Below are 13,547 nucleotides of genomic sequence, written 5' to 3'. Positions count from 1 at the left end.
CTCAATTTATTTACAAACATAAAAATATTTTTCTTAGTATTACTCCTGAAACTCACCCTGGGATCTGAGCGACAAGCTGGGCTCTTTCTGTCTTGTGCATCACCACTAGTATTAAAATGTCTGCTTTTCTAATATAACCCTTAGGTACAACTGTACAATTCCATTGTTCTCACAGCATGTTATGCCTTCTTCAATACCCTTTTGGTCTCCTTCTCCCACAGCTCTCTCTTCCATACTGCCCCTTGTGCGTTGAGTGCCCTTCCAAAATCTATTTGTCAAGCTTCCATCCTGACCTCATTCAAATCACTATTAAAAGCTGCAGCATCTCCTACAAAATGCCTAAAACCCTCTGAAAATGGCACAGAAAAAGATGCATCTAAGAACAGGAAAATTCCAAACAGTAACAAGACCCAATAGCCAATCAAAATACACAAGTGGTGGAAAAAACTCCCCCATTATGAAAAATCCCAACAAAACATAAACCTAGTTAGTCACAGCTGAAGGATCCACAGACTTTGATGATGTCACTGTAATTACTGCATGGGCATTAAAGATTCCATGATGTGTCTTGTGAATGACAGATTGCTCTGGAGTCCTTACCAAATTTGCCCTTAGATAAATGCTTGCATCTTCCATTGAAATCAATAGGAGCTTGGCATGCATGTCTGAAGGGAGACTATGGCCCACTGTGTATTGTATACAGAATCTGTTTTTAAATGTTCTAGCAAAGAAAGAACTATCTTACTAAATTGGTATGCCCTTTCCATGAGGGTGGACCCATTCTGCAACCCTTACAGTCATGCTAAGTACCACTTACTTAAAGGTGAAATTCCCCATTGTGCAGAGAGACAGCACAAGTTCCATGCACCACTGCCTCTTTTGAGGATCTAAATGATACATAGGCTTTGAGGTGGCCCTCTGCCTAGGGGTGGAGTTCATAATTAGCATTTAATTAGAGGAACCATTGCCATGAGTAAATATTGCAGAATCAGGTCCTTGCAAATTGGTGCATCCAGTAGGAGGGGGGGAAAATCAACCATGAAATCACTGAAAACATGTTGCCCTTCCATATTTTTACCAAGAAAACAAAGCCTTACCTCGTGGATTCCAAAGTGGGCATAGGAATCAAAATAGTAATCCCTGGATGTCATTTCTTCTGGATTCAGGAGTTTTGCCATCTTGCCTCGGCCTGGGCAGCTCGGTTGCAAAGGTACATGAATGACCGATTGAACAGGCTTCGGAATGACGATAGGCTGAGGAGGCTGGGAAGGGCCACTACAGACCTAGAAAGATGTGAAATATTATTGTAACAGTCATTAGTCACAGAACATTCCTCTGCATGGTCATTGTTGTCTCTGTCTTACCAGGGATATTATTATTATTACAGTTAGTTAGCTACAATGCAGGGGTGGCATGGACTAATGAATGGAATTTAGGGAAGGGAGCCAGGAACGGTTGCTTTTTAATCCTCTTTAATTTACTTGCTGTGTGAACCTTGGAAAAGTTCCTTGCCTGATTCTCCATTGCCCTGAACCTTGTGTAGTCATTTACAACAATGCAAAGAGGGTGAAAAGTGGGTGTAAAATGCTAGCACTGCTGTGAGTGGAGAACTTTGGTGCATTCTTATGTTCACCAACTTTGCACTTATGTCAATGACCATACAAAGTGCAAGTCAATGGAGATTTGGGTCTTCTCTTTTAACTTTTTCCTCTGTAAGACTGTGGCAATAATCTTTGCCATCCTACCTCATAATATGTGAATTATGGTAAACAAAAAGGGTCCCTTTGCGGAAGAGCTCGTAGTCAAAGGACCATCCTACAAGATACTGAACACCTCCTGCAAGGATTGGAGAGTTCTCACGTATGTGAAAGTCCCTCAACGTTCAAAGAAACAGCTGCCATGGGGCTGAGCAGGATATATTACCCCTAACTTTTACTCTGATGCTGATAGCGTGCTCAGCATGGATATAGGACTCAGGTATCTCCACTCCCCCAAAATTTTCTGTGTGATTGCACCTCTTTCAGCATAAATTTCAATAGAGACCTGAGGGCACACATCACCTCACAGGATCAGATTTGATAGCTTCAGTGAGTAGAAAGGATATATTAATACAATACCAGAACACAGAATGTTGCATTAACATTATATCTGGAAAAAGTCCTGGAGGATGTGGGTTCTTAAGTATATCTCCATCTTTAATTCTAGCATGAAGCAAAATTCTGAACAGTGAGAAAAATTAGAAGAGGCATCAAAATCTCAGAGGAATGTGAAAGTTGCCCTACCCCATTAATCGTGACGGATCATCACCATTAATTTATTTGTACAGAAAGCCAGGGAAATTCCTCCACCTAAAATATTCCATCCTTATCCTTCTTATTTTCAGGTTTTAAATTCACTAATTCCCCAGCCATGACTTCATTTGGTGCAACCTCCGCTAGAGATTTTTTCTGAGGTTTGAATTATCATTTGCAGTTTAGTATTGCAAGAAATCAATCACTTGTACTGTCTCCGAATAGCACCAATTAGCCTAGTTTAGCTTACTTTGATAAAAAAAATGACTTTAACCTTTCTTTCCTTGCTCATGTTAATTTTAAACGTCTTCTTTTGATGATTTCTTTGGTCCATCTGTGTAAAATGAATAGTAATAACTTACGTTCCTGCAATGCCTTTCATTCTGAAAGATCTAAAAATACTTTCATCATAGAAACTGGAGATGGAAAAGACCTAGTTCACACACTCCATCTCCCAGCCACTGCAGGATTGTTCCCTATTATTGGTTTGTTTTAATAGTCCCAAGCAATGGGGCTTCTGCCACTTCTTTATTCCACATCTCGTTTCATTAACACTTTTTCATAATAGTTATCCACATTTTTCTCCTCATAATTTCATCCCATTACTCCTAGTTATACCACCATGTAATACCCTAAACAATTCCTTTCCCTCCTTAGTGTTGCACCTATCAAATGTTTGCAGACTGTAATCCCTCTACCTTGTTTGCTTCCTAAATCAAGTTCTCTAGCCCCAAGGTCATTTTGTAGCTATTCTTTGCACTTTCTCCACTTTGTCACTGTCTTTGAGGTAGTGAGATGCTCAATGCAATATTCTATGGGCAGTTACACAAGAGCCATATATGGTACAGGAAAGAGAATCTATCCCCCTTTTGTTCAATGATGCCATGCCTTTTGTATGTGAAATCTAAAGGGACACTGGCCTTTTTTATGGTCATAGTATAAATTCATGTCTAATTTGCTGTCAACTAGAGATGCTTATCTATAAGGAGCCAATATGGTCTTTTGGTTAATGCACTTCTCCAACTTTCCCTGTGAGCTGGGGCAGATCATTTAGGGATTGTCTATATTAGGATAAGAGATCAAGGTTTACTAACCACAAACTTTTTCCATAATGTAGACACAGAAAGGAGGGAAACTCAACGTTCCCGGTTGGATGGAGCTGGTGTTACACCAACCAGTTCCTCTCTTTACAAAGGAAATGACAGAGCGCTGCCATTCTCTGCAATCTCTCACAGAGCAGTCACTATATTTTTCCTTTAGATGCTGCAGCTGGTTTTTGGCAAAGGCCTGTACATCCACACAGTGCCAGGTTAATAACTGTTATCATGCTACTGAGACTGCATTATTTCTGAAAATTTGCAACTTTGTATTACTAGTACACATGAGACCTTCCAAATGAAAATGATATAAATAATGAAGCACCTGGAATAAGCACTGTAATCAGTTCTGTAGATGATATTGTAGTACATAGCTATGGGTTGGAGAAGAAAAATAGTCTTGTTACTGGAACTCAGGAGACATGTGTTCTGTTCCCAGGTCTGCCATAGATATCAAGTGTGATCTTACTCAAGTCAGCTAATTTCTCTTTGCCTCAGTTACCCATCTGTCAAATGGAGATAGTAATAATTCCCTACCTCAGAGGATGCTGTGAAAACAAATTCATTGATGTATGTAAGGCACTCAGGTACTATGACAATGAACACCATACGAAAGCCAGTGAATGCTGCCAGAACACTGGAAAACAAGAAAGAGGAATATGTTGAAAGAATGTCTATTGCCCGGGAAACAATAAAGCCTGCAAGTCTGAACCTCGGCGAAGAGAAGTGCTTGCTGAACCAGAAACAGCTAGACTTCTTTGGACATGTTATAAATGCTCCAAATGAAAGCCAAGCTCCAGAGTAAAACCGTTGAGAAAATGCAGCTTCCTGAATCTATTCCAGAACTGAAAAGAAGCCTAGGCTTGACAGATGTATACCTAACCTGTCAGAAACAATAACTTTGAATAACTCCTGAGAAGGGCAAGCACCTGGATTGGAGCAAGCACAAGAGCAGGCATTCTACAGAGTCTACCAGCTCCTACCTGAAGCCCCAATACTAACTTCCTATGTTGCCAGTAAGCCCAAACATTCTAGATATGGATGCCACTGATTAGGAATTAAGGGGGTATTACTGCAAGATCTTAAGAGTCTACTGAAACCAGTCGCATACTGCTCCAGAACACTGATTAATTCAGAGACCTCTCCATCCAATGTCCACCTTTCCATGTCCTTTTGACATCCAAAATAATATGATAAAAAGCTACCCTGTGAGTCATCCATCAATGTGCCTAGCAATGCTGCCCACCTGCAGAGGACACTGCTGTTTGGAGACACTTGAAGATGACCTACAACAGGCTTTCCAGTGTTTGGGGTGTAAGTTTAAAGGAAAGGGTGACACAAGTTGGTCCTGTCACTTCTTTGGCACATTACTAAAGAAAACACTAGGTGAGATATATTGAACCTAATACACATGCTCAAGGTCATACTGATCTCCAGATTTGGGGTTGGCAAGGAATTTCCCCCCAGGTCAGATTGGCAGTGACCTTTGTGGTTTATTTTTCCTTCCCTCTGCAGCACTGGGTGTGGATGTCCTGGTAGGATCATCTGGGTATATCTCACCTAATCAATTCCTTACCATTGCAAAGGCATTGAGCATTGGTGTCACCTTGGTCTCCCCTGTTCTCTCTGTCTGTGACACACAACAGTTTAATATCCTGAGAATTGAAATGCTTTAGTCTAATAAAAATCTTTGGGATCATTATAGAGGTGTGCTGGGATAAACAACCACCACATGGGACAATATGGGGTTAATGAGGTAATGTGGGCTTAGGTGGCTCTGCTCCTTTGTACCTGTGAGAAATGTTAGTCTTGGAGAGAGGAGCTTGAGAGGAAGAGTCCCTGCTAGTTGATGACAGACCAGTAAGGAGAGCAGGCCCTCAGTGTTCAGCTCCTGAAGAGAGGGCTGACCAAAAGCAGGAGCTCCCCACCCAAAAGTATGCTTTCCTTCATGGGCCCTTCCTGAGGAAAGGAATGGCCAAATACTGACACACCTTGAGAGGGAACCATTCCCCACTTTTACCTGTGAACTCAGTTCATTTCTGTTAAGTCTCCTTGTTCTTGTTAGTTGACTACCCCGGAAGGGGCAAGACTGTAAAGTGACCTGGCTGGAGGGCCAAGTCACAGGAAGAGGCAGATATCTGCAGGCCCAGAGCATTGGTTGACAGGTAGTACACAATGAGAAGAGAGCTGCTATGCCATGCCTGGCCATAAGGAGGTGCTAGCAGTGAGTCAACCCTTTCACAGGGGAAACTGGGGGAAACTTAATGGCCTGTAATATGCAGGAGGTCAGACTAGATGATCTACATGACCTTCTCATAAACAAACTAGGGAAATACAACCTAGATAGAGCTACTATAAGGTAGCATAACCAGTTGGAAACACATTCCCAGAGAGTAGTTATCAGTGGTTCACAGTCAAACTTGAAATGTATATCAAATGGGGTCCTGCAGGGATCGGTTCCGGGTCAAGTTCTGTTCAATATTTTCATCAATGATTTAGAAAATGGCATAGAGAGTACACTTATAAAGTTTGCGGACGATACCAAGCTGCAAGGGATTGCAAGTGCTTTGTGGGATAGGATTAAAATTCAAAATGATCTGGACAAACTGGAGATATGATCTGAAGTAAATAGGATGAAATTCAATAATGACAAATGCAAAATACTCCACTTAGGAAGGAACAATCAGTTGTACACATACAAAATGGGAAATTGCTGCCTAGGAAGGAGTACTGCACAAAGGGATCTGGTCATAGTGGATCACAAGATAAATATGAGTCAACAGTGTAACGCTGTTACAAAAAAAACCCCATCCTTCTGGGATGTATTAGCAGGGTGTTGTAAACAAGACACGAGAAGTAATTCTTCCACTCTACACTGCACTGATTAGGCTTCAGCTGGAATATTGTGTCCAGTTCTGGGTGCCACATTTCAGGAAAAATGTGGACAAATTGGAGAAAGTCCAGAGAAGAGCAACACAAATTATTAAAGATCTAAAAAACGTAATCTATGAGGGAAGATTGAAAAAATAGGGTTTGTTTAGTCTGGAGAAGAGAAGACATGATAAGAGTTTTCAAGTTCATAACAGATTGTTACAAGAAGGAGGAGAAAAACTGTTCTCGTTAACCGAGGACAAGAAGCAATGGGCTTAAATTGCAGCAAGGGAGGTTTAGGCTGGACATTAGGAAAAACTTCCTGACTGTCAGGGTGGTTAAGCACTGGAATAAATTGCCCAGGGAAGTGGTATAATCTTCATCATTGGAGATTTTTAAGAGCAGGTTAGACAAACACCTGTCAGGGATGGTCCAGATAATACTTAGTCCTGCCATGAGTGCAAGGGACTGGACTAGATGACCTCTTGAGGTCCCTTCCAGTCCTATGATTCTATAATTCTGTCTATGGTCCCCTCTGGCCTTAAACTCTATGAAACTAACACGTCCTTTTCCTTCAGTGGTCTCCAGTAGCATGGAGCCTTATGCCTGCACAGCGTCCCTTTGAAGCTATCAGGGTTCCTCATGGGCCTAAGGCTCCATGTTAGATCTTGTTGCATGAGTGAGGCCTTACTGAGCATACAAAGGACTCTGGCTGAGATTTTCAAAGCCACCTGTAGCATGTGAATGTCCAATTCACATTAATTTTCATTCATTAATTCGAATGAGACTTGGGCATTCAAATACCTGAGGCAGCTTTGAAAATCTCAGCTTTTTCATGCATCACCATCTGACTCTGCAGCAAGGCAAGAAGGAGTTGGGGGATGGGAAACATGCAAAACTCTTTTAATTACTTTCCATTTTTAGGAGACTGAAGAAAATTGAGGTGTGTCAAGAAAAAGAAAATTAATTTTCAAGGTTACGCAAGTACTGCTCTTCCTTGACATTACCATGGAGATAGGGTCTTGGATACTAAGATTCAAATCTTGAACAGAAGACTGATAAAACCGATGCTCAAACTGCAATTTTCTTCCCTGTCAAACCCTGTGTTATTTATGAATACAAGTAATATATTTCCTGGGTACTGAGCAGGCTAGAGATATTTTATATTCAAAAAATCCTACACCATCATTAAGAGAGAATCAAACTGCGAATGGAGTTAGAGTTTGATTTGTAAAAATTCAGACCATTCAAAATTCTGTGTCAAATATTTCTGTGGGTTGTGAATTTCAATGTGCCAGATTCTCTCCTGTGTCAGGACCATGGGAACAAAGCAGCCCCAGAAGGATCTCCCCAGCATGGTGGGGGTTATCACTTGGCTTAGCACACAGTTACCATAGCAGATCCTGCAATGCAGCTCTCCCTGCAGTGGGGAAAGGGGCCGTGACTAGGGGTGGATGACAAAGCTGGGGGCTCCCATGATGGCCTCTTGGGGCCTCATTAGCAGATGGCACAAGTTATGGCAACCTTTAGCTTCTCTGAATTATGTACTGTGAGGACCAGACTGGTCCCAGGTTTAGGGGAGTGCAAACTCCTCCTGAGTTTTGTTGAGTGCTCCTTGGCCTGAGCAGAGTACCTCAGCCATTGTCTATACACACGGAATTTTTGTGTCAGGGATTTATTTCAGTATTTGAAGTGCTCAGGTACTGCAGTAATGTGTAGTATGAAAATCTAGATAGGTTATAGATATGGAATCTAATCTAGACAGACAGACAACATTCCTTGGATATGATTATTTAAATGTACCACCTATTAGGAAAAGTTTGTTTGTTTTTTCAAAAAACAGGCCCTTGAAAATCTTGACCCAAGTGTTTCTGTCTTCTTTCTGTTGGATTCTTCTTACTGTGTTTAATTTGTAGCCTTGTTTTTTGTGTTCTCAAAACTAGGACCAAAGGGCCTGACCCTCAGCTATAAATCCATTAATTCTTCCAGTTTACACCAGTTGGAGTTCTGGCCCCATAAGTTTATGCAAGTTTTGTGAAAAATGCAGATCTACCCAATATAAGACTGTCATAAATATAAAGGGAAGGGTAAACCCTTTAAATCCCTCCTGGCCAGAGGAAAAATCCTTTCACCTGTAAAGGGTTAAGAAGCTAGGATAACCTCGCTGGCACCTGACCAAAATGACCAATGAGGAGACAAGATACTTTCAGAGCTGGAGGGGTGGGGGGAAACAAAGTTGTCTTTGTTTGTTTGTCTGTCTGTGTGTTGCTTTTGCCGGGACCAAAGCGGGATTGCAGGTCAGAACCCCTGTAAAGGACTAATAAGCAATCTAGTTAGATATGCGTTAGATTCTGTTTTGTTTAAATGGCTGATAAAATAAGTTGTGCTGAATGGAATGTAGATTCCGGTTTTTGTGCCTTTTTGTAATTTAAGGTAATGCCTAGACGGAGTCTCTATGTTTTGAATCTGATTACCCTGTAAGGTAGTTACCATCCTGATTTTACAGAGGTGATTCTTTTACTTTTTCTTCAATTAAAATTCTTCTTTTAAGAACCTGTTTGTTGTTTCATTGTTCTTAAGATCCAAGGATTTGGGTCTGTGTTCACCTATGCAAATTGGTGAGGATTTTTATCAAGCCTTCCCCAGGAAAGGGGGTGTAGGGTTTGGGAGGATTTTGGGGGGAAAGACATTTCCAAGTGGGCTCTTTCCCTGTTATATATTTGTTAGATGCTTGATGGTGGCAGCAATAAATTCCAGGGGCAAAAGGTAAAATAGTTTGTACCTTGGGGAAGTTTTAACCTAAGCTGGTAAAAATAAGCTTAGGGGGTTTTCATGCAGGTCCCCACGTGTACCCTAGAGTTCAGAGTGGGGAAAGAACCTTGACAAAGGCAATGCTAACAATTTCTCAGGAGTCAGACCAACCGAGTAGAATAGTTGGGGCATACAGCCGTGAATTACAGGTGCTTGGATGTAGCTTACTACTTTGCCGGACACTTAAGTCACACATTTACCTGACTTTTCTAGCTTGAATGCCAAACTGCCTGGAGAGTATGTTTGCACAACATCAGATGAATTTGTTATGGACAAAGATCCGCAATTTGTCAAAAAGCAGTCATGTCCTTTATGAACAACTGTAACTTTGACTACATTGTTACCATTTCACATTATCTCCACACTAACGGTGAGCCTGAGAGAGCTATGCAAACTGTGAAGCAGGGTCTGAAACAAGAGGATCAATTTTTAGCTTTCCTCAGTTATAGAATATAAATGCCACCAAGTATGGCCCAGGCCCTGCACAGCTGAATCTGGGAGGACAGCTGGACACACCAATTCCACCCTATGTGGCAAGATCCCAGACAAGCCAAAGCAAAAGATGCATATAAATTTCAATTTGATAAGAGCATGGCTGACGTACTGGGATTTAAGAGGGGACTTTGAGAAGGTATGGGCAGTGCCTACTATTGTACAAGATTTGTAGGTCCTACACTGTCAAGACATGCACATTCCACCTTTACTACACAGGAACTAGAGACACAATTAGCATACAAACTGCTTTGCAAAACTGTCCAGATCATCAAGAACAAACAAGGATTGATTCTTCCTCAAGTCTTATGATCAATACCTCCAGAAGAAGAGTGATCAGGAAACCTGTGCATTGTGGAGACCACAGGTCAGATTATGTCCACTGTCCAGCCCCTACATATTTGCACAAGGGATGGAGAGGATATAAAGAGCCGCTCCCTGGAAATTAAACTTTCATTATTATTATGAAAGCATTTGGATGCACAGCTTAGAAGTGAACAGTAAGTGATTCTAAGGCTATGTATGAAATAACCAGTAGGAGGTGACTGCAAATGAGATGATGTAACATTATAGGTATGCAGCAATTCCCCGAAAGGGACCATATTGTTGGTATCCTCCCTACACATACTCACATCAAATACCATTTGAAAGCTTATTTTATGTACATTTAAAAGAAGTATGATGTGGAGCTATCAAGTGGTGCTGTAAGCTTCTCAACGATGTGAAACCATGGTACCCAAAATGAGAGTGTCATGTTTTTGCACAGTTCCAGAAACACTACTACATGAGTAAACAGTAAGAACTGTAGGTATAAGTTAATTTCATCACCTTAATGTGGTCAAAGCTACCAAACAACAATGTATTAAAAATTTTGTATTGGTTTTGTGTGGGCAAGTATTTTTTTCTCCCAGAAATGATGGAGCTATTTAGCACATGACAAAAATGGCCAATTTTAACATTTTGCAAGACACTAACATGAACAGTTTCATATTGCATATTCTTAATTGTCAAATATCTCACAAGTGATTATACTAGTTTTCTATCATTTTAATTGAAATTTGCTGACCACATTAGTCTCACACTGAAGGTTGTACACTAGTAGTAGTAGATTGCGTGTCCATAGTTTGTACTGCATAGTGGGTAGATATTCCTAATGTAACACTTCTCCATTTGTAAGTTTTTATACATGCAATGTAGCATCTAGTCTGCCTGGTAGAAGGTTTTAATTTGTAATTGTGTAACCATGCAGTCCTAGCCTTTGAAATATTCTAGAAACTAGCTTTTTAATTCAGTCACACTTATGCAGGGGTCAGTATTTAGTGTTAGAGATAACACTATTATGACTATGCAAAAGCTATGAGAGAAAGATGTGGCCTAACAAGAAGTAGTGAAGACAGTTCACAAACAAGTCCTTGCCTCTGCATTCTAGAGAGTTGAAGAGCATGTTACAGCTCTTACCAGCCATGTCATCAACAATACAAAGCCATTTGATCCTGAATCACATCATGAGATGCTTATCAACATATCTATTGGACTGCATGAAACATCATATGTACAAGAGTCACTAATGAAAACAGTGAAGAACGAATGGAGAGATTTGTGAAAGAGGCACTTGATACTGATGGGACATGTAGCTTCTTCAGTCCAATCAAGAAATCTGGCATCAGAACATTTGCTGACATGGCCAAGCAGACCAAATTTAAGTCTGACAAGGGAGAGACAATCAGAAAGCACAAGTCCAGAAATTGTTTTCTGCAGTGCCTGGTCCTTAGCAAAATGCAGAGATTATGTTTCAATGGCAACTATTCTTAGTCACCCAATAGGACAGTGCCTATGCCCTTCTTCCATGCTGATGGAACAATGAGAAGAAGAGACAAAGCTGAATTAAGGCATCAGCAAGAAGCTCAAACTGAAAGAATCCATGAGCTAAGGCCATGCAACAAAGAAACCACAGTGTGCGTCAGAGATGCCATGGCTGTTATACAAATGATGACTGGAGATAAATTCTACACATTCAGTGACTTCGCTGCTAAGCACTTGAGGCAGGTACTAAAAGGATTTGACAAAGCTAATTCTATAATCTAAGTCTTTGACAGATATGACAACAGTAACTATGAAAACTGCAGATGGACCACAACGGATAGGATCTAAGGTTGGATTCAAGAAATACCAGGTGATTGGTGGACCCCTGTGTCTCCAAGGGAAAAAGTTTCTAAATGTGGCATCCAATAAGCAGTCATTTGTAAAATTCCTCTGTTAATTATGTGGTTTGCAGTATACCTGAGACTGTAGGAGCACACCCAACGCCAATGCTCTTTTCTGCTGGAGGCTTTTCCAGTGGTGAAGCAGCAAAGTCCATCACAATAGACTTTTAATCATTTTTGTTGTTCTCCTCTGGACTTTCTCCAACTTGTCCACATCTTTCATGAAATGTGGGTGCCCAGAAATGGACATAGTACTCCAGTTGAGGTCTTATTAGTGCTATGTAGAGTGGAAGAATTACTTCTTATGTCTTGTTTACAACACTCCTGATAATACATCCCAGAATGATGGGGTTTTTTTGTTTTGTTTTGTTTTTGCAACAGTGTTACATTGTTGACTCTCATTTAGTTTGAGATCCACTATAACTCCCAGATTCTTTTCTGCAGTAGTCCCTCCTAGGCAGTCATTTCCCATTTTATATTAGTCCAGCTGATTATTCTTTCCTAAATTTAGTACTTTGTATTTGTCCATATTGAATTTCATCCTATTTATTTTAGACCATTTCTCCAGTTTGCCAAGATCATTTTGAATTCTAATCCTTGTCCTCCAAAGTACTTGTAACCCCTCCCAGCATAGTATCATTTGCAAACACTATAAGTGTATTCTCGATGCCATTATCCAAATCATTTATGAAGCTATTGAATAGAACCAGACTTGAGGCAGATCCTTGTGGGACCCCACTCTATAGGCCATTCCAGCTGGACTGAAACCATTGATAATTACTCTCTGAGTACAGTTTTCCAACCACTTGTGCACCCATCTTATAGTAGGTTCATCTAAGTTATATTTCCCTAGTTTGTTTATGAAAAGGTCATGTGAGACAGTATTAAAAGCCTTACTACAGCTGAGATATATCACTTTGACTGCCTCCCCACTAGCCATGAGGTTTGTTACCCTGTCAAATAAGGATATTAGCTTGGTTTGACATGATTTGTTATTGACAAATCCATGCAAACTTACTTACCTTATCTTCTAGATGCTTACAAATTGATAATGGAGCAAATAATCTTTCCAAGTACCAAAGCTGACTGGTCTGTAATCCCCCGTGTTGTCCTAATTCCCCTGTAGGAGGGTGGTCACCCTGCTCTGGCCCTGAAGGGGTTAAAACAGTCCTGGGAGAGGGCTGCCCTGGGGAGCCAATAGTAAAAGCAGCCCTGGAGAGGGCTGGGAGTAGAGGAGTGAGTAGCTGACCACAGCAGTGGCCAGCTCAATCAGGGCCCAGCTGGCCCTTTTAAGAGGGCTTTGGGCCAGAAGCAGGGGAGTCTCACTCTAGCCCTGGAGTGGAAAGGGCTAGCTGCCTGGGAGCAAGGTACCTGAGGTGGAGCAGTGCTGGGGAAGGGCAGAGGAAGCTGGGGAGCTCCAGCCTGGTAAAACCCCAGGCTGCAGGCCTTGGTAAAGACCTATAAAGGTACTGAGGCTGCAAAGGGGCAGCCCAGAGGTAGGCAAAAGCAGCAGGTCCTAACCTCCTTGCCAATGATGAGTGGCCATGAAAAACTGCAATCTGCCCCAGTGAGTGGGGGATAGATGATGACTGACAGTAGCCACTGAGGATAGAGGGTTGGGGGTTCCCCTGGAGGGGAGACCCAGATTGTGGGTTACTGCAGGGGGCAGAACCCTAAAGGGCACCGGGGTCTGGGACGGACACAGGGCCAGCAGCAGGCGAGACACTGGCCCGCAGAGGGTGCTCCATATGCTGGACAGCTAATTCCCAGGATGACCAGCA

The 13,547-nt window shown here is 41.5% G+C and overlaps 1 protein-coding gene across 2 annotated transcripts in view; it reads right to left on the bottom strand.

The window, feature by feature from the left end:
• The window catches only part of PRMT8 (protein arginine methyltransferase 8), a 111,538-nt gene that overhangs the window by 45,828 nt on the left and 52,163 nt on the right, over positions 1-13,547 (bottom strand). For both annotated transcript variants that reach the window (XM_038388050.2, XM_043514601.1), the window contains exon 2: positions 1,098-1,283. In XM_038388050.2, the coding sequence (XP_038243978.1) occupies positions 1,098-1,283 (186 nt within the window). The remainder of the gene's footprint in view (positions 1-1,097; positions 1,284-13,547) is intronic.

The sequence above is a fragment of the Dermochelys coriacea genome, chromosome 1, assembly GCF_009764565.3.
Source record: "Dermochelys coriacea isolate rDerCor1 chromosome 1, rDerCor1.pri.v4, whole genome shotgun sequence".
Classification (NCBI taxonomy): Eukaryota; Metazoa; Chordata; order Testudines; family Dermochelyidae; genus Dermochelys; species Dermochelys coriacea.
Note: the sequence above shows the minus strand (reverse complement) of the source record. Positions and strands in the feature narration are given on the sequence as shown.